The sequence below is a fragment of the Schistocerca americana genome, chromosome X (genome assembly GCF_021461395.2).
Source record: "Schistocerca americana isolate TAMUIC-IGC-003095 chromosome X, iqSchAmer2.1, whole genome shotgun sequence".
Classification (NCBI taxonomy): Eukaryota; Metazoa; Arthropoda; class Insecta; order Orthoptera; family Acrididae; genus Schistocerca; species Schistocerca americana.
Genome location: NC_060130.1, coordinates 261,121,109 through 261,147,571, shown reverse-complemented (window position 1 = coordinate 261,147,571; position 26,463 = coordinate 261,121,109). Strand labels below are relative to the sequence as shown.

Sequence of the window (26,463 nt, the reverse complement as noted above, 5' to 3'; positions counted from 1 at the left end):
ATCCCACAAGAGCTGTTCCAAGTAAAGTTGAAAGACGACCGGTGCACTAGTGATGCCATACATGAGACGGTTCAACCGCAACAGCCCCAACTTTCTGTTGAAATAAGTGTTCACACTGTCTGAATTGCCTGCTTTCCTAGTTCCACAACATCCTACTGCACGTAATTATGTATGGATAACGGGGATGGGAGTAGGGTAATATGCCCTCTAGTACAGTCATTTTTTTAATTCGGAAGAGAATTTTAAGAGCAAGGTAACATGCTAGCCAAACAGATCCTTGCAAGCCCCTGTTTCAAAAGTTGTCAATCCTCCCACTCCTATCTATGTATATACTAGAATCTTGTAAATATATCAGAAGGAATTTGAAACAAATAAGTAAATATTTTAATATCTATGAACATAATACAAGGCAGTAAAAAAGGTTTTGTGTTGAGTCCGTAAGGAGATCAGCTTTTAAAACTTCCATTAGAAATAGTGTGATACAAGTTTACAATAGTTTTCTACAGGAGATAATAATTCTTTGTAAAACCATAAGAACAATGTTATTAGATCACTCCCATTCAGCAGCAGAATTTTTGGCATACTTGAAATACAGGAAACTTGAAACAAGACTATGAATGGTGTGCCACTGAAAGCTCTTGTAATCCTCACTTCTAAGCCAGCAACATTTATTGAGCACAAGCGCCTTGTGTTACAAGAGAAATTATTATAAGCCATAGTTCCAAATAGAAATTAATATGTGATTTATCATGACGGAAATTAAAATAAATCCAAGTACTATTAATTTTACTGCATATACATTCTGTAAGTATGATATTCAACAAAATTCCATGAAGCCTGGTGGTGGTGTAAAACCACATGTTCATAAGAAAAACACTATGTAACATAAATCTAAATCAGTCCAAGTAAACATCAATAGTGGTCATAGTTCACCTGTGTGAGCAAAGTCTGGTAACAGCAACTGAGAAAAAATCTGTGGTCAGGAGGCCTTACATGTGTCTTGTCAGGAAATCTGTGTAACTAGCTTGTGATATCATCAGTTTTCACATCACAGGCACCACTGCTGGACACGGGCAATGTTACACATACCAGTACGTCTGTCTATTCCATTCACACATCTTGTGGGGTTACTGAACAAGTATGTAAATAGTTTATCCAACAATCTGAAAAGACATTTTGGATGAATAAATAAAAAATAAATGTAAAAGGTGCGGCTTGATGGGGAACTGGGTAAGTGTCAGAGGTGAAGCTCCAAGGTTCAAACTTCTGCTGGTACTCAGGTTTTTTCTGTTGCTTGCCTCATCTTTAATCTCTGGCAATGAAATGTACATACAAAAATTGCCAAGTTGCAATGTGTTTTGAAGTCAGTATTGTACTGCAGGTCCCCCTATAACAAACTAAGTCAGTTTAAAGGTCAGAGGAAGGTAGCAGTTCTAATAGTACCATATATACCCAGCAAAACACTGTGCTGTTCAAATCAGTTTTCAGATTGATGACATATTGAATTTTTTCTAATAAAACATAGGAAAATTTTCCAATTCATGCTAATTCTAAGAAGAAATATATCAGATGAAATACCTATTATTTATTAATTTATATAATAGAGCTTCAAACAGGTGGTCAATTGCAAATTCATCTTCAGACTCAAGATTTTCAGTCATCAGGTGGGATTTTATTTGTTTCCTCAAATTCAGCTCCCTCTGTTCATTCTTGAAATCCAGAAGATAGTAGTTAATAGTGCTGAGGTTTGTGCCATGTTTCTTGACCTAATAGTTAAACATGAGGCTGTTTGCAGATAACATACTTGTACACACAGAAATGATATTGTTACGAATTCATTAGACCTATAAATGGTAAGAGATTGATGCGAAGATTATCAGTTGAGTCTCAACGTGAATGAAGCATACTACATGTAAATATGTGGAATATATTGGATACTGTTTCAGTATGAGACTGACATTTAGTCTCTAGAATCAGTCAGAGCCATCAGGTGTTTAGGAGTACCTCCCTAGAACAGTTTTACTAAACTGTTTAGTCATTGTATTCACATTCATATTTAGACTGAAATTCTTTGCAAACTCCCTGAATCAATTAAGATGAATGCTCAGATGATGACAAGCTAGTATATCTATCCTTCAAATCAATGAGGCAGGTAAACCACCACTTTATTGTTAGGTTGCAACTTCATATAGTATGACAAACATACAAGATGTATTCTATACTCCAGGAACCTACACACTGTACAACTACGAATGAAGCCTGTTTCATGTACTGTTTATATACAACATCAGTTGTAAACAGTCCTTTGACTGCTATAGCCTAAGTGAAACACTGAAAGTCTGCTAATAATGACATTCCTAACTTATAGTATGCCTACAGGTTAACAATTGAAATTGCCAACCCCGCTCAGTTTAAAAATTTATTGGCACTTCATTAACTTGAAGAGTTACAGTTAGCAACTTGTTATTGACAGAAAAAATTGAATTCAAGTGACATTCTGTACGTGAAAGTTTTAGAATTTGCACGTTTTGTTGTGAACAGTACTTGACGATTGCTATTAGCTACTGCAGCATGCTTGATTTGACATGATGGACCATCAAAAGCTAGACTATTGCATAAAGTGTATTATCTTTTCTGTTTTGTGTTCTTTGAGACTGGATTATGTACACACTATTACATGGGTGTCTCATGTGTGGTGTTTTCTGTATCAGTGTATTTAGTGAGTAATTAAATTGTTTGTGTGCATACTTCGAATGAATAGTATACCACTGGAACGCACAAGTGGTTCCGTACCTAACGAGGTGTCACAGTGGCTAGCACACTGAACTCAGGAGAACAACGGTTCAGCCAGCCGTTGCGGCCGAGCGGTTCTAGGCACTTCAGTCCGGAACCACACGACTGCTACGGTCGTAGGTTCGGATCCTGTCTCGGGAACCGATGTGCGTGTTGCTCTTAGGTTAGGTTTAAGTAGTTCTAAGTCTAGGGGACTGATGATCTCAGATGTTAATTCCCATAATGCTTAGAGCCATTTGAACCATTTGAATAACGGTTCAAACCTCCATTGGGCCATCCAGATTTGGGTTTCCCACAATTTCACTAAATCATTCCAGGCAAAAGCCAGGATCGTTCCTTTAAAAGGGCATGGCTGATTTCCTTTGCCATCTTTGACACAATCTGAGCTTGTGCGCCATCTCTAATGAGGACAAAGACGACAGAACCTTAAATCCAATTTTCCTTCCTCCCACAAGTGGTGACCCCAAGTTCAACAGTTTACTTTCTACATGCATTCCGATACATACTATGCAGCACTGTGGAGCCCACCATCTCTATTAAAGAAGTGCCTGCCAGCCGGAGTGGCCGTGCGGTTCTAGGCGCTACAGTCTGGAATCGCGTGACCGCTATGGTCACAAGTTTGAATCCTGCCTCAGACATGGATGTTTGTGATGTCCTTAGGTTAGTTAGGTTTAAGTAGTTCTAAGTTCTAGGGGACTGATGACCACAGCAGTTAAGTCCCATAGTGCTCAGAGCCATTTGAGCCATATTTTTGAAAGAAGAGCCACAGACCTCACAATAGGGATTAACTCAGCCACCAGTTACAGTTGTTGATAACAGTATTCGCATGAGAATCAGGAATATAAAAATTCCACTTTCCTGGCTAACCATCGAACAGTTGTGCTTAATGCAAGTCACAGCCATATTTTGCTTTCGCGGTGTCGATTCTGACATGCAGAAATTTATTATTGTTATTTGGCGAGTAGATCTCATGATTATATAGTGAACAACTGGCGGATGTATTTGACAAACAATCTTTTGCCTTTTTTCAGGATGCTAATTTGGAACATTTTATGCCATCTGCAGAATTGCGTTTTACAAAAAAACACGGAGAGTGAGGTAGTAGCTGGTACTTACCCGTTCAAAGTGCTCTGTTCCCTACACACGTTGGCAGGACAAGGCCTGAAATCTGAACAATCACTGAAGCCTCTTGGGTTCCAGCATTTGCCTCCACATCTTCGGATAATATTATCAGCTTTTCTCTGACCTTCCCATTGGTGAACTAGCGTGAAAAGCAGACTCTGTGGCGATTGATTATGCAGATCCAGATTGTGTGAATGAACTCTGAAGTTATGGTGGGCAGCCCTGAACCAAGCATTGTGGCCTCATTTGTTTCAAGGGGCACTGTTTCTCCGCTGCTATCCACTCTGATGCTGTCTATGGCCCATATCATCACTGAACTCGCCGGTCTTAACGCCTAGTTGCAGCGACATGAAGATACCACTCGCCCACCTTCTAATGATAGCTGTGTATTCAGGTGGTGCTGGTTTCACAAATGGTTCAGAAAAGCAACTCGACATTGTACCAAACCATATGATTACCCAAACTTCCCAGACGAATGCCAGTAGGTGCACATACTTCTCGAGGTCAGTTAAAGCACCTGCACGTCAAACACGACGGAAAAGTATCCTAGGTGACAGTATCACAAAGACTTTTCCTAATGGTCAGGTGCACTGGAGACACTTTCTTGATGGATTCAGGCTCTGAAATTAGCGTTTAGCACAAGTCACATACTGTGTGCCATTCTAGTGAACAAGTACCTATTCTCACAGCAGCTGATGGCTCACACATTGGAACATTTGAAAAAGTGCAGTTGACTTTGGATTTCGGCGGTAAGCTACAATCCACCTGGACTTTTGTGGTTGCTGATGTCATAGACGCAATCTTAGGCCCGGGTTTTTAGCGTCATTTTTCTGTCATTCTAGATGTAGTGCATCAATGTCTCTACAAAGTGTCATACTCTCATCCTACCTCTGCCAAATCAGATTGCATCGTTGAGTGACACCACCAAGCCCCATCACTCGAAGACGACCACAACAACCGCGCCAGACTTAGTGCATCAACAGGATTCGTTACCGTTTCCATATCCACTCAGACCACACATGCGCGTGGCATGCAGGAAGGTGTCGATTCGTTCTTCCACTGAGACAACAAAGCTACAGAAGGGCTGTCATGAGTAGCTCAAATATCTGAAATATAATCCCACAGCAATGCCATAATGAGTGCCAGGGCCAGCTTGCGCGACAGAATTACGCTGCGAATTGCCTGCCGTGGCTGAAGACTTATCGACCACACACGCCTCAATTCATGACCTTCAGCGTGCTACCGCTATGAGGAACCCTTGCTCCGCTGTCCCTCCCTCGCTTGCCCGCGCGCTGGAGGCCAACGATCTTTGAGTACAGCTGCTAAGCAAGTATCCTGTGCTTACTGATCCAGCGCTGGCCTGAGAAAACTGCTGCCACTCTACACGACATTTCAATCCCTCGACTACTGGGCATCGAGTGGCCGCAAACCCACGATGCCTACCTCCTGATAAATTACAAGCAACTCAGTCTGAGTTCAGTAAAATGCTATCAGATGGTTCAGTATCTAGATCTCAATCCTCATAGGCTTCTACTTTGCACATGCTCGAGACGAAAAACGGAACATCCCGCCCAGGTGGTGATTATCGGAGCCTCAGTTCCCATACGGTTCCAGATAGGTACCCAGTGCTGAATGTAATGGACTTGAACTCAAATGTGGTGGGCCCATGTATCTTCAGTGTTATTGACTGTGCAAAAGCCTTCTTGCTGATCAGTGGTGAAGAGGGATTAGTTTAAAACTGTCATAACTACACCATTTGGGCTCTTCCATTATAATATGATGCCTTAAGGCCTCCACAACGCAGCACAAACATTGCACTGTTTTATGCATGAAGTCCTGCAAGACTTGCCATTTTCATGTTGTTACATGGATTATATTCTGATTTTTCTCCGCAGCCTCGAACACCATTGTCACTATTTACGACAAGTTACAAGATTTTGGAATCATGGAAAATCTGGATAAACGTTGTTTTGCCAAGCAAGAGCTACCATTCCTGGGATACAATGTCTCAAAAGCTGTAATCATACCTCTGTCCAGAAAAGTGAATTACAGCCAACAGCTTCCCCTGCCACGAACGTTGAAAGGACTGTGCCAGTAGTGGGACTACCTTCATTCTGTTCCACTCTGCATTGTTGCCAAATTTATTCAAGATGGCGGCGATGACGTCATCCAAGATGGTGGCGTGTAGATTTGGTGATAGTGCATGACGTCGTTCGACATGGCGGATTATGGCGGGAAAATAGGTCATTTGGGGTATTTTCACTAACCTAAACCCCAGAAAAATGGCGAGAAATATGAATAATGGTGGTAAAATAGGTCAATTGGGTTATGTCCACTAAGGTAGCAAAAATTGGCTCAAAATTCTAACACAATAATGGCGGGATGACCATAGTTGTCTTTACTATTATCCATTATCATTTATCATCATTTGTTATCGTTCATTATTATTCATTATCATTTATTATCATTTATTATTATTATTTACACCATGCACGTGTGTTCACTACGAGGACCAGAGTCCAACTGTGTTAGTTCATACCCCTGCCACCAGAGAGCGCTGCCGTGATGTTATTCAAGATGGCGGATTTTGGCAGGGAAAATTGGGCTGCATCCACTAACCTAACCCCCACAAAACTGGCGCGTAATTCGAATTTTGGCGGGAAAGTAGGTCAATTGTCCTATGTCCACTAACCAAACCCTCCAGAAAAAATTGGCGCCAAATTCAAATTCCAACTGGATAATGGCTGCAAAACCATACTTATCTTTATTATTATTCGTTATTTTTCATTATTGTTTATTATCATTTATTATCATTTATTATCATTTTTTATCATTATTATTATTATCATTTATTATTATTACTATTATTATTATTATTATTATCATTATCATTATCATTATCATTATTATTGGTCTGCCTCCACTAGAAAATTGGGCCAAATTCAAATTCCAACACGATAATGTCTGGAAAACTGTACTTCTATTTATTATTAGCATTTATTATTTACTTAAGATGTCCAATTTTGGCGCGAAGAAAACCATTTGCCTTGCATCTATAACAAAAATCTCCAACACCATCATCGATCATGCATATGAAATAGTCCACATCCTACGAACTTTGACCATCACTTATGTTTTTTCACTGCTAACCTATCAAAATCGCGTCAAATAATAAACTGCACTTGTACTAATGTAATTCACATCCTCTGACTTTACAGGAAAAAAGGACTGATGTCTTTATTTCAAGCAGTACTGTCATCACTTGTCCTCCAACAGACTTAGTACACTTCTTTGAGATGCCAACATCCAGTGCACTTGCCACTAGGTCCAAACTCCAACTGACTTAGTTCAAATCGTCGCCAGCAGAGGAGGCTACCCCTGGCGCCACCAGTCGGTGGCAGCCCACGAGCATGTCACTGGTCAAGTGGCCACTAGGACATAGTGGGTCCAGCAGTGTAAAAATGTTCTGCTCGTTCGAACCTGCCGATTCTGACGTCACAATGGTAGGTTGTCCGTTCATCAAGTGTATTCGTCCCTCCCACATGTTTCGCGCCAAAATTGGTCACCCAAGAGTGGAATCTCCCCAAATGTCACATAACGGTCAGTCTGTTGGTCCAGCACTTGGTGGACAAAAGAACGCCCTGCCACAATTATGGCGCAAAAATTGTTATCCTGGACAGGTTTGAACCTGCCAATGATGACATCACAGTGGTCGGTTAGCGATCCACCATGTGGTTGCATGGCTGACGAAGAACACACTTGGCGCCAAAGTTGTTTGCTGGAGAGTGGAATCTGCCCAGACGTCACACAACCACTGGTCCACCATGTGGAGTGCTCGACAAAGAAGGCTCTCGCTAAGTTAACTGACTCGAGATCGTCTTCTCCCTCTCTCTCGCGTGCGCATTATAACCAGACACCTGCCACACCGCCACCCTACAGGCGTCCGACCGATTATGTCACACACCATCAGTTGCCACCTCCATACATGCGCCGGACATAGTCTTCTGTAAATATGCTAACACCCACATCGTGCATCTATGCTATCAATTGCCTAAGTACTTAATTGCATTTCAGTTTTAATCATATTAAATAATTCAATTTACAGATTCATATAAGTATGAAAAGGCGTTCAACTACTTTTCAAGGTCCAGACTGCCTCCTCTTCCTAGGAACCAGCGCTGAGTTTTAATTCTGGCAGTAAAGAAAGGTCACTTGCACTTTCTCTGCCAACCTAAGAAAATTGTTGGAAAGAAGGGACACTTGTACTAACCTCAGCCACCCCACCGCCACTTCCGCCTAGGAACCAGCGTCAAGTTTGAATTTTGCCAGTAAAGAAAGGTCACTTTCTCTTCTGCCACCAACCTAAGAAAATTGTTGCAAACAAAGCTCATCACCACTAAACTAAGCCTCCAGGATGCAACCTCTCCCAAGGGTTTCTGGTAAAAGGACTCAGCCTGCACTAGGCCCATGGATGGTCGAACAAATGTACTTTATTTAGGGATGGAGTAGATGTATCACAGAACAGATGCACTGACATGTCCCACACCATACAGACCTGCAAACCACTCCTACATAACTCATGGATAATGCTCTATACACACGCTTCCTAATTGTAAACAGTTAAAAATAACGCATCGCACAGCCTACAGACACGCGAACTGCTCGTAAATAATGCAAAACATTTACGTCCAAATAGCCAAACAACTCTTAATTTTCAGAAATAATTTCAGTGCAGACCTGCAAACTGCTCTTAAATAATACAGCACAATGATGTGTAGACATGCTAAGTACTCGTAAACTATTCAAATAGCATGTATGAAGGCCTACAGACCCATTCCTGAAATAATGCAATCAACACACGCAAGGACAGTCCACAGCCCCCAGTCCATTGAGTACACAGGAGGTAGTGATAAGTGACATATACCTCAGATGTCAAACCACGCACAGCCCCTGCTTGGCTTCTGCAAGCATAAGGTGGCCGCACCTCCCATTCATACATAATACCTGGGAAATTCCTATCCAAATACGTGTTCGACTACACACACATGCTGATGTGATTGGGCGGGAGCGCAACTGCGAGCTGCAGCCGAACGCAGGCCAGAGTTGTATGTAGGCGCTGCGAATGACCAGGCGTTTATTTACACAATGCGCACTGCAAGCAGAGCCACATGCATTTGGCCTTCCTTGCTACCCTCAGTCTAACTACGGTCCAGCGAAGACACTTCAGAATTCCATTCCACAATAGCAGAACCTGCTTTCCCCCCTTAGCGATTCTAACGGACCATAAGTGAAGATTGACTGACGCTTCATCTTGTGCGCCACAAATCCCCACGAAGGGAGGCAGCCACAGCTCGGGCCCCACCCGCTCCGTCGCATTTGCCAGCCACTGCCACCGAACACCGGTGAAAGTTGCATTCCAAGCAGCGCTTACACCAGTCTCATATTCGAGGCATCTTCAGGCACCACCTGTCTTTACCATTGAATGCACAAGAGCATAGAGTGTGTTGACAGATGCGATCAACTGCAAGTATCCGCCCCCCCCCCCCCCAGCATGACCGACGCAACACCACCAAGTGCACGTGCATAATTACAAACTCATGTAACAACCTTCCCAATCTTACGTCTCATCTCTCCATATAATAAAAAAATAAAATAATAAAAAAAAAGAGCCAAGTCTTCCTCTCAGGAATTGTATAGTGTCCCAGAAACAGTTAACGCCCACTTTCATCATGCCTCAGCTTGTATGCACGGAAATTCTCACCCTAACAGAACCTGTTTACCAAAATATCGCCTAATCCAGTCTTCCTCCCGGACATAACGTGATAGCCTTCCTGCTCTCAACATACACAAATGTTCTCACTGATTCTATATCCCACCACAATCAATCGAGCATTCTCATTTGCTCTTATCGAATTTACCAGTAGAATTACTTATGCCGCAGGTATTGAAGCACCATCCACCTTTTCTTTCTCGGACTTCTAGCGATTATTTTGCAAAGATTGCTAAATTTCACAGACAGTTCCCTCAATCTATACATCCCCAACCTGTTCATTCTTTCTACAGATGCTATACTCAGTGGTAATAAACTATTTTACACTGATCACCATTTTGCACCGACAACTAAACATGGGAAATTTGTCTACAAGTCATCAAATAGGTACTATACTAGCAAGAATACTGGAGCAATTCATATCCCCAACCATATCAAATCACCCCCTTTACATCAGCGAACTGAAGGCACTCTCAGAACTGACGTTCAAAGACATGCTCATTTCCCCTTGGCATAAACGCTCTACTCTTTCTGCTTTCTTGCTCGCATTTCTACAGTCATCTCCAGACTAGTCGATTACAATAACACCAGTATTTTAGCCATAATATTATACAATTTCCACCATTCTTCTCGATATCAAGCACACAGCACTAGCCACCCGATCGCTAACGCAACATAATGCGCCAGATGTAGACTGTAAATTATTTCTCCATAAACACCAAACATTAGCGAGGCGCGGTGTGCTGTAAACCATTGACTAACTAGAAACAAGTAGAGTAAACTGATATTCGCACTCTCGCATACCGAAGTCAGTGATTTAACAGATTCCACATGATCAATTTTGTTTACAAACTAATTATGGTCTTTTCCACGTCTAGAGAACAGGCAAACGTGTGTCCAACACACCACAATCCATATTCCCTCAACTAAATAAAGGCAACAAATGTGCAGAAGCAGTCGACTGAACAATTTACTTGAGAGGGAATAACGCTCCACCCCAAACGCGCCATCTTCTCAAAGTTACACTTGATCACGAAAGCATCCTAGCACATACTTAGTTCGCTATTCAGTCGTCTAGAACTTGGTAAAGTTAACTATCATACATTCCTACACTCTAACAGGCCACTGCATCGGAGGACCACTATCATTAACGTGGGAACGCGAATCAGTACCACCACAGACTTTGCATACACGAACAGATTCTATAAAATGCCTCAATATTTCTTATATCATTATACTTACAATTAAATCTTACGATCTAGGTCTCAAATGTACGGTATTCAGCAATGAACGAAGTATTGGAAATACTCTCTGTTGAATGCTGTGGCTCTGGAAATACCTGTACCTTCCTTAGCACTAGACATACTCTTCCCATCGTTATCACAGTACCCCAAGTCAAATCCACACCCTCCCTACAACAGCACATAGACATTTCCTTTACGCAAACAGATATACTTTATAAACCTGATCCTCAAATGTGGACATATCACACACCCGCCCGATGAATTTTGAAAGTCATTCGGCTAAGGAACGCAGCATGTGACCAGTATTTGCAACTCCCTTACGCCGCTAGATATTTATCCAGTATGTGTAACGTATTCTGCCTCGATACCATGTCAGATGTTCCGTTATATATATCCACTGAGTTAAACGCGATGACTCATTGAGAAGGATCACAGCCACAATTGAATCATATCTCGAAATGAGCCACCTTTCTCGAACCTATCTGCTGCAGTAAAAATCCAACATGGTCTTACTTAGTCCCTACACATCTTGCAACTGCTCCCATTTATACAGCTTTGCGCATGTGATCATGCCATTTTAAGTCGGAACTGAGCATAAGTCGGACAAAGCCATATCTGCCACCTTCTGCAGCCTGTCTAGAAACAGAGTGAACTGAGTTACTGTGACAGGACTGACCATGCGGCGGATACGCTCGCATTGTTGTGCGTTCCCAAACTACATACAAGTACTACCGATCCACGTCCATCATTCAAATCTATAAGCCCAACATTCGATCATCGTTATTCTCTATCAATTTCAGTTTTGAGAAACTTCTCTCTCCACTCGCTACTGTCATTGGGAGTATTAGGAGAATTCTCAGAGCAATGTTAACATTAGGGCAAAAATTATATCTTCCTATAAACTTTAGAGTCTCTTTTGGACCTATTCCAGGTTTCAACAATGTTGAAAGCACTTTTAGTTCTTCCCTCAACTCCAGTGCATCAATGTCGCTTGACTCATGATCTTGCAAAATCGCTGCGAGGTTTCTACACTTTGTGTCCAGGCTGTCAGGAGGTGCATTCTTCAGCTCGCCGATGTCGTAGAGAAAATCAAAATAATCACGATGAGATTTCAGTTGATTGAACCTTTCATCCAAAGATGTGGTTACTATAAAAGATAATAGTAGAATTCAATCTTGTAACGTTTTGTTGGGTCATCTATTATCTCATGCCTTCCTTCATAGGTAAAGTGTATTGACTTCTTACTTCATCGCCGGGAACACTTATCCGTGGTAATGTTAGACGGTTTGGATGTAAGCACATATTAAAAGGTTTGAGACTGGCCACTGCCGGCGGGTGTGGCCGTGCGGTTAAAGGCGCTTCAGTCTGGAACCGCGTGACCGCTACGGTCGCAGGTTCGAATCCTGCCTCGGGCATGGATGTGTGTGATGTCCTTAGGTTAGTTAGGTTTAATTAGTTCTAAGTTCTAGGCGACTGATGACCTCAGAAGTTAAGTCGCATAGTGCTCAGAGCCATTTGTACCATTTTTAGACTGGCCACTCAGTGGCCGAAACCTAGGTAGATCTGAAAAGTACAAACAAAAATTGCTATTGATTGCTGACATTTCCTACAGATTTGTTTAAATAAAATTCCACACACGTTTTGTAAAAAAGAAAAAAAACGGGGGGGAGGGGGGGGGCGGCAATTTAGGAGCTCGCACGGAGCGGCACTTGGGCTTGCGTCGGCCCTGCTGAGATCTAACCATGCCTTCTGGGTGCTTCACTATTTTTGTCAGGAATTTTATTTTATGTAACCGTTGTCATCTATCTTGTTATTTGGCAGATCTATAAAGAAACTTATCTTTAGGTGAAGAGTGCCATTTATTATGTCCTAAAAAGTGGTCACTTCGAGGACAGTATCGTGTAACAGTTAGAACAGCAACAAAAACAATGGAACAAGTAAAGCAACAGTTGCAACACCAGGAAAAACTGTACGGCAACAGCAGCTGCTACTGTAGGTGCAGCACATGAAAGAGATGGGCACGACACTAGGAACAACTATGAACTTATCTGCAAGAGTTGTTCTAGGGAAGTGCGTGCCCAGGCATCCTGCCTGTTGATCGCTCACCAACTGTCAACATCAGTTCTACCAGAGCCACAGTGGTCAACCTGCCTCCACCTGCCTCTGTGGAGATCCGCAAAAATTGAAGGAACTTGATTTGTCCTAGAAAGTCACCATGAACAATATGGAAGATGAGTCTATAATGCCAGGGTTCGTTAAATCTGAAAGTCTGACATGCTGGGACAATATAGAACTGCTACCAACAGAGCTAGTAAGCTGCATAATAACATCTGTCTACAAAACACATAATGCAGACTTCAGTTTCGATGAACCCATTAAATGCAACTCGAAGAGTATCAAGATTGTGCTGGGAGATTTCAATTGCAGACGCTCAAGCTGGGCTTACAGACAACAATGGAGATGAGCTGGAGAGCTGGGTGGAAAGGGAAAGCCTGAGACTCATACATGACCCGAAACTGAGACCTTCTTTTCGAAGTGGAAGATGGCGCAAGGGCTATAATACGGATAATGTTTTATCAGTGCGCAAGCAGCTCAACTTTTGGTAACAACAGTCGAGGAATGGAAACCAAAAAAAAAAAATGCCATAATCTGTACAGTGGCTGGAGTTATCAGCGCAGAAGAAGTTCCTTTAAATGACAATTCAATTTGAAAAAGGCGCGCTGGGAAACTTTTTGAAAAGGACTCGATAGTGCAGCTCCATAACTTAAAGCGACTGATAAATCGAATGAGGGTTTCGCAGCCCTAATAAAAAAGATCGCTCAGAAACACATATCTCGTGGGTGCTGAACTCAATAACATACAGGCCTTAAACCAGACATACTTAGCCTACTTGAGACCTATCAAGATAAATGTGATAGATATCCACTAGCTGAAAACACCATTCAACAGGTGAAACTGTTGACATATCACAGAAGGTAAAAAGGGTCAGATCCTTTAGCTGATCTAGATATGCATCAAAACGGTAGGAGGGCATGGAAACTAATTAAAAATCTAAGCAATGATCCTAAAAAGTCACTAGAGGAATTCACGAAAGTAATGCCGAATGAAATAGCTCATCAACTACTTAAGAATGGTGAAACAGAGATGACATGACAAACGCTAAAAGGTAAGAAGAGCTGCTGCAGAAACCAGAAGAGTGGATTACCTAAGGCAGTGTGTGGTCATAGACGCTGCCACCAATTCCTCTCCTGTGCTAACCTCTTCATCTCAGAGTAGCACTTGCAACCTGCATCCTCAATTATTTGCTGGATGTATCACAATCTCTGTCTTCCTCTACAGTTTTTGACCTCTACAGCTCCCTCTAGTACCATGGAAGTCATTCCCTCATGTCTTAACGGATGTCCTATCATCCTGTCCCTTCTCCTTATCAGTGTTTTCCACATGTTCCTTTCTTCTCCGATTCTGCGCAGAACCTCCTCATTCCTTACCTTATCAGTCCACCTAATTTTCAACATTCGTCTGTAGCACCACATCCCAAATGCTTCGATTCAATTCTGTTCCGGTTTTCCCACCGTACATGTTTCACTACCATACAAGTCTGTACTCCAGACGTACATTCTCAGAAATTTCTTCATCCAATTAAGGCCGATATTTCATACTAGTAGACTTCTCTTGTCCAGGAATACCCTTTTTGCCATTGCTAGTCTGCTTTTGATGTCCTCCTTGCTCCGTCCGTCATTGGTTATTTTACTGCCTAGGTACCAGAATTCCTTAGCTGCATCTACTTCGTGACCATCAATCCTAATGTTAAGTTTCTCGCTGTTCTCATTTCTACTTCTTCTCATTACCTTCGTCTTTCTTCGATTTACTCTCAAGCCATACTCTGTACTCATTAGACTGTTCAATCCGTTGAGCAGATCAAGTAATTCTTCTTCACTTTCACTCAAGATAGCAATGTCATCAGCGAATAGTGTCATTGATATCCTTTCACCTTGAATTTTGATTCCACTCCTAAACCTTTCGTTTATTTCCATCATTGCTTCCTCGATGTACAGATTGAACAGTACAGGCTTTAGGCTACATTCTTGTCTTACACCGTTTTCAATACGAGCACTTCGTTCTTTGTCGTCCACTCTTATTATTCCCTCTTGGCTGTTGTACATATTGTATATGACCCTTCTCTCGCTATAGCTTACCCCTATTTTTTTGAGAATTTCGAACATCTTGTACCATTTTACATTGTCGAACGCTTTTTCCAAGTCGACAAATCCCATGAACGTGTCTCGGTTTTTTTTGGTCTTGCTTCCATTATTAACCACAACGTAAGAATTGCCTCTCTCGTGCCTTTTACCTGTCCTAAATCCAAAATGATCGTCATCTAGCGCATCCTCAATTTTCTTTTCCATTCTAATGTATATTATTCTTGTAAGCAACTTGGATGCATGAGCTGTTAAGCTGGATGTGCGATATTTCTCGCTCTTGTCAGCTCTTACCGTCTTCGTAATTGTGTGAATGATGCTTTTTCGAAAGTCAGATGATGTGTCGCCAGACTCATACATTCTACACACCAATGTCAATAGTCGTTTTGTTGTCACTTCCCCCAACGATTTTAAAAATTTTGATGGAATGTTATCTATCCCTTGTGCCTTATTTTATATTAAGTCCTCCAAATCTCTTTTAAATTCTGTTTCTAATACTGAATCCCCTATCTCTTGTAAATCGACTCCTGCTTCTTCTTCTATTACATCAGACAAATCTTCCCCTTCATAGAGGCTTTCAATGTATTCTTCCCACCTATTCGCTCTCTCCTCTGCATTTAACAGTGGAATTTCCGTTGCACTCTTAATGTTATGACCCTTGATTTTAATGTCACCGAAGGTTGTTTTGACTTTCCTGTATGCTGAGTCTGTCCTTCCGACAATCATTTCTTTTTCGATGTCTTCACATTTTTCCTGCAGCCATTTCGTCTTAGCATCCCTGCACTTCCTATTTATTTCATTCCTCGGCGACTTGTATTTCTCTATTCCCGAGTTTCCCGGAACATTTTTGTACTTCCTCCTTTCATCGATCAATTGAAGTATTTCTTCTGTTACCCACGGTTTCTTCGCAGTTACCTTCTTTGTACCTCTTCTATTACCGAAGGTTTCTTCGCAGTTACCTTCTTTGTACCTATGTTTTCCTTCCCAACTTCTGTGATGGCCCATTTTAGAGATACACATTCCTCCTCGCCGGCCGGTGTGGCCGAGCGGTTCTAGGCGCTTCAGTCTGGAACCGCGCGACCGCTACGGTCGCAGGTTCGAATTCTGCCTCGGGCATGGATGTCCTTAGGTTAGTTAGGTTTAAGTTGTTCTAAGTTCTAGGGGACTGATGACCTCAGATGTTAAGTGTCATAGTGCTCAGAGCCATTTGAACCAACATTCCTCTTCAACTGTACTGCCTACTGAGCTATTCCTTATTGCTGTATCTATAGCCTTAGAGAACTTCAACCATATCTCGTCATTCCTTAGTATTTACGTATCCCACTTCTTTGCCTATAGATTCTTCCTGACTAATGTCTTAAACTTCAGCCTACTCTTCATCACTACTATGTTGTGATCTGAGTCTATATCTGCTCCTGGGTACAGCTTACAATGCAGTATCTGATTTCGGAATCTCTGTCTGACCATGACGTAATCTAACTGAAATATTCCCACATTACCCGGCCTTTTCCAAGTATACCTCTTCCTCTTGTGATTCTTGAACAGAGTATTCGCTGTTACTAGCTGAAACTTGTTACAGAACTCAATTAGTCTTTCTCGTCTCTCGTTCCTTGTCCCAAGCCCATACTCTCCTGTAACCTTTTCTTCTACTCCTTCCTCTACAACTGCATTCCAGTCCCCCATGACTATTAGATTTTCATCCTCCTTTACATACTGTATTACCCTTTCAATATCCTCACACTCTTTATCTCTTCATCTTCTGCTTGCGGCGTCGGCATGTAAACCTAAACTATCATTGTCGGTGTTGGTTTGCTGTTGATTCTGATAAGAAAAACCCTGCCACTGAACTGTTCACAGTAACACACTCTCTGCCCTATCTTCTTATTCATAAGGAATCTTACTCCCATTATATCCTTTTCCGGTGCTGTTGATATTACCCTATACTCATCTGACCAGAAATCCTTGTCTTCTTTCCACTTCACTTCACTGACCCCTACCATATCTAGAGTGAGCCTTTGCATTTCCATTTTCAGATTTTCTAGTTTCCCTACCACGTTCAAGCTTCTGACAATCGACGCCCCAACTCGTAGAACGTTATCCTTTCGTTGATTATTCAGCCTTTTTGTCATGGCAACCTCCTCCTTGGCAGTCCCCTCCCGGAGAGCCGAATGGGCGACTATTCCGGAATCTTTTGCCACTGGAGAGATCATCATGACACTTCTTCAATTACAGGCCACATGTCCTGTGGATACATGTTACGCGTCTTGAATGCAGTGGTTTCCAATGCCTTCTGCATCCTCATGCCGTTGATCATTGCTGATTGTTCCGACCTTAGCAGCAGTTTCCCATTCCTAGGACAGAGAGTGCTCTGAACCTCTGTCCGCTCTTCCGCCCTCTTTGGTAAGGCCGTTGGCAGAGTTAGGGTGACTTCTTATGCCGGAATTCTTCGGCTGTCACTGCTGATTGTTAATCAGAATTAATGTAGTGGCAGGATTCGAACCCGGGATAGAAGACGTATTTGATTATGAATCAAAGACGCTACGCCTAGACCACAACATATATATGAATGATCAAATTGCTGGAAACAATATCTACTGTAAAATATGTGGAAGTAACTATCCAGAGCGACCTTAAGTGGAGTGAACACAAAAAACAGATCGGAGGAAAAGCAGATGCCACACTGAGATTCACAGGAAAAATCTTAAGGAAATGTAAGACATCGACAAAGGAAGTGGCTTACAAGGCACTTTATCGACCTATTCTTGGGTATTGTTCATCAGTCTGGGATCCTTTGCTGGGTTAGGACTGGTAGAAGAGAGAGAGAAGATCCAACGAAGAGCGGCACGTTTCGTCACGGGATCGTTTGGTCGGTGCAAGAACAATACAGAGATGCTCAAAAAACTCTGGTGGCAGACGCTAAAAGAGAAACGTTGTGCATCACGGAGAAGTTTACCATTGAAATTAGGAGAGACACTTTCCGGGAAAAGTCGGAAAACATATTACTTCGTCCCACATACATCTCACGAAATGATCACAACAAGAAAATTCGGGAGATTAGAGCAACTACAAGGACTTACCGATAATCATTCTTCCCACACGCCATTCGCGAGTGGAGCAGAGGAGGCGGATCAGTTATTGGTACGAGAAGTACCCTCCGCCACACTCCGTCAGGTGGCTTGCGGAGTATGATGCAAATGTAGATCAACAAGACCTTCCAGATCCAAGGCAATTATCTATGAAGATAACAGCTGTGACGACCCAGGGGAGGACCTATGGAAAGTTGAAGTTAAAATAAGCAACGCACTTGAATGGCTGAGAATGGGGAGAATCATCTCAAGCTCAATCTAGAGAAGACTCAAGGATGTGCTTTCCACTTAAGAAACAGAGACGCTGAAAGAAAACTGAATATTAATCGGAGACTATGGGTTATTCAGCCCTGCGAGATCCTAATATGCCTGAGACTTACTCTGAATCGCAACCTTTTTTTTATAACGTACTGTACAGGTTTTAAAGCAAAAATCTGCAGCAGAAACAACATGATGAGACAGTCGACAAGATTTACACAGGTAAAAATTCCGCACATTCTCCAGTCAATAGCGCTGGTCTCTGTTTCTTTGTGGGAGAATATAGAGCACAGTTTTGTGGACCATCAATCCATACCTGGCATGTGGTCGTTGCATCAAAAAATTCAGTCTATTTTGTGTGTTAGACCAGTCTTAGTCCCAAAGATCAACCACTCAGTTGGCATTGCATCCCCACCCATAAGACACAGAGTGGTGGGAGAAATAGAACAGAAGAAGCAGACTGAAAACCCGAAACACTTGACGTACAGTTACACACCTACACTACGTCCACTGAAGTCAAGAAAAAGCTTTTGCAGCGAACTCAACCATTAGATGTCCCAATAGACGTCAAGCCGGACTTTATACATGTGACAGTAAAGTGCTCCTAAGCAAGAGGGCTACACTCAAAATGAATAAATGAGTTGTGCTCACCACCTACTCTAAATTACTTGGAGAACCCATAATAGATTAAGAACAGGAGTCTCACAGAAAGGAAAAAAATTGATCTCATGTGGAATGAGGAAGACGTTATATAGAGCTGCGGAGCATCTACTAGTATGCTAAGACACAGACGCAGCCTGTACTCAGAAATATGTTTTAAATGCCACAGTAGATCACACAAAGGTTGTGGAAGTCTGGAGAGGAAAAGTGTGATGTCCTTCTCCTGGGCACGGAAAGTAAAGTATCAAACTCTCTCTCTGTAACTCAAGAGGTGAAGTTCTGCAAGTTGACAGATATCACGGACAAGGTATCCGGGGCCGCTATTCCTCAGGTGTTTACTGCAACGCCCGCCAGAGACAGGCTGACCCGGCAGGCGGCAGTTACAAGACAGCACGCCATCACATGAACAACACAGCGTGCGCACCTCACACTCGCCAGACTGGAATGAGTGCTTTTTCCTCTGTCGTTTTGGCGACAGAACACAGAGGTGCAATCGCCGCTTTCCTGGCTAGGAAAAGCGAACTGTAGCCTCACTCGCCTGGCGGGCAATTCTGCCAGCAACATCGGCCCAGGCAACTATCGCAACGTGTATTGATAACAGATAGAACCACTAAGATGCAGTTTCTGGTGGTTACAGTCACAGATATATGTGTGTTTCTCAGGTGCCTGCTGTAGCTAACGTGGTCACGCACAAATGGTTCACTCATACCTGCATATGGGTTCGTGACTTTAAATTTGAATATCGATCTATAGAAGTATTTCGAGTGGCGATTTGTAGCTGTAGATGAGACCCACACTACCATCAGGGTGTTTTTCCTGTCTTCCTGTGACTTCAACCATGATGTGAGAACATGTCTGTTTTGGATCTGGTCACGTAATTGAAAGTTGCATCAGTTACGCGACCCGCCAAAGACGAGTCATTGCCCTCCCCGCCCAAACACACAACCCCCCCCCCCTCCCCGACGCGCCGCCCGCCACCACACCACTCAACAGTGCATCACATCAGGACAACGCGAGGGGCCTCCTGTTTTCTCGCGGTCCAAACGACTGGCTCGCAACAAACTCCTCATCACAAAAGCAGAATTCGACACAATGATCCAGGCAGGCACGGCATGACCATCAGACTGCAAATGGGCTTCTCCCTTTCATCTGGTACCAAAGAAACCGAACAGCTGACGCCCCTGTGCCGCCTACACAGGACTTAACGCTTGGACAACTGCCGACCTCTAACCTGTGCACCACATCAAAGATTTTGAGTACCAACTTATTAAAACCCATCTGTGGCAACGAAGACTGCCCATAAAACTTCAGTTACTACATCCATTCCCATAAATGTCATATGGCCTATGGAATACAGCACAGACTTTCTAACACTTTATCGATGAGATTTTGTGGGGACTAGGCTTCTGGTTTGCATACACAGACATCGTCATCGTCAGGAAAATATGAAAGACATCTACTCACACTTTTCCCAAGTTTTGATGACTACAGAATCCACATCAATCTGGGTGCTTGCACCATCGGTGGTAATGCAGTGAAATTTCTGGGATTCTGAGTTTCCGCAACTGGTACGTAAGCCACACTTAAATCCTCCCTGGTCACAAAACTGTGCACAAAGTGCGTCGGTACCTGCAAGATAAACTTGCCCTGACAATTTTTGCTCCACGCTGCTGAGGCCCAAACGCCACTCCATGCCATTATGCCATTCTCACTGGCTCCAAAGTACATTGTACCTCACCTGTTACTTGAACTGATGAATACAAGCACCATCTGAAGCCTACCAAACAAGCCTCATGCAAGTCACGCTCCTTGCACATACAATTGCCAATGCCCCGCCAGTGATTTTGAAGGGCACCTTATTCAGCACTATCAGTGACGCGCTACAGCAGAATGCAAATGGACATTACAACCTCCGAGTCTCATTCTCAAAGAACTAACATCCGAGAGACATGATTCTTACATGTATACTTGGGCTTTGTAGGACCAGTCCCAGTCCCAGTCGCACGTAACTGCCGATACTGCCTCGCGATGATTGAAGATACACCAGTTGGGTGAATGTATTCCACTGGAAGTACCAACTGCGATACACATGTTCAGCTGCAGATGGATTTCACATTATTGGCTGCAGACGGATTTCACATTATTGCTGTCCCCAGCAAGAGACTGTCGACCAGGATTGGCAGTGGGATACAGAAATATCCTGTGCAGTGACCCAGCTGTACGGGACAAGAACTTCACTGTATCACACAGCTGCAAAACTGCATTGTGGAGTTCATATACCGTTCCTTGAAAGCCTTTATAACATACCATATGACGGATTCGTGGATTGACACCCTTCCAGTAGTGGTGTTGGGATTGTGCAATGCATTAAAAGAAGACAATCAGCCACATCTGCCCCCTCCACCCTCCCAGGTAAACTGGTGTATTGAGAACCTTTGCTTGTACCAGGAGAGTTTTTCAAAAAACAACCGACCCCTTTATACTCTACTCAAGATTTCCTCTCCAAAATCTGAAGGCAAATGGAGGCCGTGCAACCGAGTGGAGCTATATGGCACAGAAAACCCAACGCGGCCCACGGTGCAGCACACTGGAGCCGTCCTATCAATGCCTTTACACAGTTGCAGGATGAAATGATAAGACGCTCACTCTCCGCATTAAAGGGGTAGACACAGTGTATTGTTTTGTGGCGGCGTTCGTAGGGACAAACAATTCGCTGTAGAAACGGCCTACGAAGTCACCGCCACACTTTTAATAGCGGGCCGACCGGTCCGCTGGAACAGTGAACAGAAAGATGAAACCCAAACACTCTGATTAAATAAAAGTCGGTACTTATCTTTATTAACGAAGATACAGAAACACAGTAGTGATCTCCGTGTCTACAGAGATCTGTCTAGTTCGAGTCGGAGCGGCTAGGTCAGCGTCGGCTGACGACAAACAACAACTCTGCTGCGATGAACACACAACTGACTAGCAAGTACACAATTCGGTGGCGAGTATACAACTGAGCGGCGAATACAGAACTGTCCTAGCGCTCGCGACTCCAGCGCTTAAGAACCCCGAAGCCAGCGGTGGCGCGCGCAGACTTGCGGCGATTTCCTGTCTCGCTGGCGCTGCTTATGCGGACGGCGTCCGGACTTTGATGCTGCCAACCTTTTGGCAGCGGGCTCGGGTGGCATTACTGGCTAGGATATAACACTCCTCCCCCCCAAATCGCCGCACCATCGTTGAATAATGACGTGGCGAGCGTCGACGGCGGGGGAGGGGTCTGGCCGCAGGCGTAGCAGAAGAGACCGGGGCGGAGACTGTTGTCGGTGGCAGTCCCCGGTCCGCACCCCAGCATTGGCTGCGCGGGGCCTCGGGAAACACCGACTGAAAACCGAGGTCAGGGTGCACGCCTGTGACCACGGGCGCAGCTTCTGGTACTGGACGCGACGGGGCGGCGGGACCCACGAATCGAGGCAGCGTCTCCTGACGCTGCGTCGACGGCTGCTGAGTGGGCGCCGGACAAGGCGCTGCGGTGTCAGACTCCTTGGGGGTGCCCAAGGAAAGCGGCTGCAGGACAGGCTGCACAGCCACCGCTTGGGAAGGCGGCCCGGCTGAGGGGTCGACGTCCATCAGCTCCGAAGGCGGTGGCGACTGAAGAGGGACCGCAGGCGCCGGAGCGACCACCTGGGGCGCTCCCGGAAGAAGCTGCGCGGGAGGCATCAACGGGACGGGCTGTCGGCGTGGTAGCGGCGACGGCTGCTGCTGCTGCCCTGGGGGCGGCAGCGAAGTCGGAAGGCGCGGCTGGAACCCGCCGCGGACCAAATCTGTGGACAAAGAATGAGCGGCAGAATCCGGGCGGCCAGCGCGGCGCAACTGGTTCTGATGCCTCCTGTGCACCCCAGTAGCACCTTGAACAGTATAAAAACCGCGACCCTGGACACTTATCACGGTACCACGTTCCCAACGACGGCGACCGTGATAAACTCTGAAAAAAACGGCGTCGTTGCGCTGAAAACGCGTGCGATGCTCAGAAGCGGCGGGTCGATCCGGGGGGTGCAACAACCGTAGTAGGGTGCGATGACGACGGCCGTGGAGAAGCTCCGCAGGCGAAGGGCCGTCGCGTGGCGTGGTCCGGTACGACGACAGGAACGTGATGAGGGCCTGCTGACGAGAGTGCGTAGCACGAAGGCGGTCCATATGATCCTTGAATGTACGTACAAAACGTTCCGCTGCACCATTCGATTGAGGGTGGAACGGCGGAGTAAGAACATGGCGAATGCCATTGGCAGATCAAAAACTTTCAAATTCAGCAGAGGTAAATTGTGGACCATTGTCAGACACTAAAACTTCTGGAAGACCCTCAATACAAAAAATTGAAGTCAACGCCTGTTTAGTTTGTGCAGACGTTGTAGACTGCATTACTAAATGCATCTATCACGATGAGCCAACGAGAATTCCAATATGGACCAGCGAAATCAATATGTACTCGCTGCCAGGGACCGGCAGGGCGTGCCCACTCAAAATAGCGTTGAGGCGGAGCAGCTTGGTGTTCGGCACACGTCGAACAATCTGTAGACATCTGCGTAATCTGCTTATCAATGCCGATCCATGTACAATGACGGCGGGCAAGCTGCTTGGTGCGGACCACTCCCCAATGACCTTGATGCAACAAGTCGAGGACCTTGGATTGGAGCACTTGGGGAACCACTACACGAAGCTGGTCATTCTCGGTGCGTAACAGCAAAACTCCGTGCGAAACAGACAACAGATGACGTTGTGGATAATAGCGACGAACTACAGGATCCGATATGTCCTTTGCCTTGGACGGCCAACCACGTTGAACAAAACTTAATAGTAAACTCAGATGAGGATCCGTAGCTGTCTCACGTGCGACCTGACGATAATCAATCGGAAAATCCCGGAGGGATTGATGCTCATCGGCGTCAATCTGATGGCAAGAGTCGTCAGAGGAATCGAAGACATCATCCGCAGCAATCGGCAATCTAGAAAGCGCGTCAGCGTTTGCATGCTGAGCTGTAGGGCGATACAGTATCTCATACTGGTATTGTGATAACAAAAGAGCCCAACGTTGTAGTCTCTGAGCTGTCCGCTGAGGAACTGGTTTAGACGGATGAAACAGTGACGTCAGGGGCTTGTGATCTGTTACTAAATAGAATGGTCTACCATAGAGGTAGTGATGGAATTTTGTGACACCGAACACAATAGCCAACGCTTCCTTGTCCAATTGGCTATAATTACACTGAGCTTTGTTTAGCAATTTAGATGCGAACGCAATAGGACGTTCGGTGGTACCGACTCGGTGAGACAACACAGCACCGAGGCCGAAAGAAGAGGCATCACAAGCTAACACCAGAGGCTTGTTAGGGTCGTAATGGACCAGACAACGATCATTCAATAAAGCCTCTTTAAGCTGCTGAAAGGCTGATTGGCAATCAGCTGACCACACAAACGGAACATTCTTACGGCGGAGACGATGCAACGGTGCAGCAATCTGTGATGCATTAGGTGTAAACCTAACATAATATGTCAATTTGCCAAGAACTGCTTGCAATTCATGCAGATTGCGAGGGGCGGGCAAATCACGAATAGCTGCTAAATGTGACTGGGAGGGATGAATGCCTTGAGCATTAATAACATGTCCCAGATACTCCATCTCCGTAAGGAAAAATGAACATTTATCGATGTTGCAACGTAGGCCTGCCTGAGACAACACTGTAAACAAACACTCCAAATTACGGAAATGTTCAGCAGGCGTCCGACCGGACACAATAATATCGGCTAAATAGTTGCAACACGATGGCACATTAGCCAGAAGTTGTGACAAAAAACGCTGAAAAACAGCTGGAGCTGACGCACAACCAAAAGGCAAACGCAGAAAACGGAACAACCCCAACGACGTGTTTATGACAAAATACTGTTGTGATTGCTCGTCGAGGGGCAATTGCAAATATGCTTCACGGAGATCAATTTTGGAAAAGAAACGAGCTTCCCCTAACTTATCCATCAGCTCGTCCGGTCTAGGCAGAGGAAAAGAATCAATGACAGTCTGAGGATTAACTGTCGACTTAAAATCAGCACACAAACGTAACTTGCCAGACGGTTTCTTTATAATAACTAAGGGAGAAGCCCACTGGCTATGCTGAAACGGGTTGAATAACACCGTTGTTTTGCCAACGACGAAGTTCATTTGCTACAGGTGCCCGGAGGGCGTGAGGCACTGGACGAGCACGAAAAAATCGAGGCTGAGCATTATCTTTTAACGTAATATGAGCGGCAAAGTTCGCAGCACAACCTAGTTCGTCTTTAAATATGTCACTGTATTGTTTACACAAATCGGTTATGCTGTCTTGAGGAACAACAACAGAATTAATTTGCAACACATTGTCTTGGATAGACAGGCCAAACAAGTCAAAACAGTCTAATCCGAAAATGTTTACACTGTCTGTAGCGCGGAGCACTGTGAATGAAACTGTTTTTGTATTGCCACGAAATGTGGCTGGCACGCTACATACACCTAACACAGGAATTTGTTCGCCACTATAAGTAGCCAAAGAATGTTTTGCCGCTGAAAGTTTAGGGCGGCCGATAGCCGCATACGTAGCACTATTTATGAGAGTCACAGACGCACCAGTGTCTAATTGAAAATTGAAGGTCTTATCCTGGATGCGTAGCTTCACAAATAGTTTATTACACTGTCTCTGGATCGGTGCAGTGGAGGCGGAAGACACAAAATCAGCGCGTTTAGCGCGTGTTCGCTGCTTACGACAACTCGTGGGTTAGGCGGGTGGAACAACAACTCCCGCTTCACTTGCAGTCTGTACATTACGTTTTACAGCGTTTGAATTACGCTTGGGTCGCATAGCAGAGGGCTGGGTGGGTGGCTTATTGCGGACAAGTTTATTACCCACACGAACCGTGGAAGAGTCTTTAAACGCGACCTTCTGGGCGGGCTGGCTTTGAAGAACATGAATATCCATGGGCTGGGCAGCACTAGAATTGTTCTTGCGTTTACGCAAACAAACAGTCTGAATGTGTCCTTTCCTTTGACAAAAGTGACAAACCGCGTTTCTTAACGGGCAACGTTCACGAGGATGAGCAAGAACACACTTAGGGCAAGACTTAACTATCATTTTGCACACGCGGCTGACGAATGTGTTTAACATGACGCGGCCGGCTAGTGTTTACAGTCTGACTCTGCCGGTGGGGCCGCGGGCGTGACATAACTTGCTTAGCACAGGCAATTTGAGAAATACATGGCTGATCTAACTCACACTCAGCATAGTCAAAAGTATCTTGGGCTTCAATGATGTTCATCACAGTCTCTA

The 26,463-nt window shown here is 44.3% G+C and overlaps 1 protein-coding gene across 1 annotated transcript; it reads right to left on the bottom strand.

Moving 5' to 3' along the window:
- Positions 1 to 4,461: 4,461 nt before the first annotated feature.
- Positions 4,462 to 26,115, bottom strand: LOC124555954 (proline-rich protein HaeIII subfamily 1-like). The gene is made up of 3 exons (XM_047130003.1): positions 25,986 to 26,115; positions 22,528 to 22,941; positions 4,462 to 4,535 (listed from the first exon to the last, which is right to left on the bottom strand). Exons 1-3 carry the CDS (start codon positions 26,113 to 26,115, stop codon positions 4,462 to 4,464), a joined length of 618 nt encoding a protein of 205 aa, XP_046985959.1.
- Between the last annotated feature and the right edge of the window lie 348 nt (positions 26,116 to 26,463).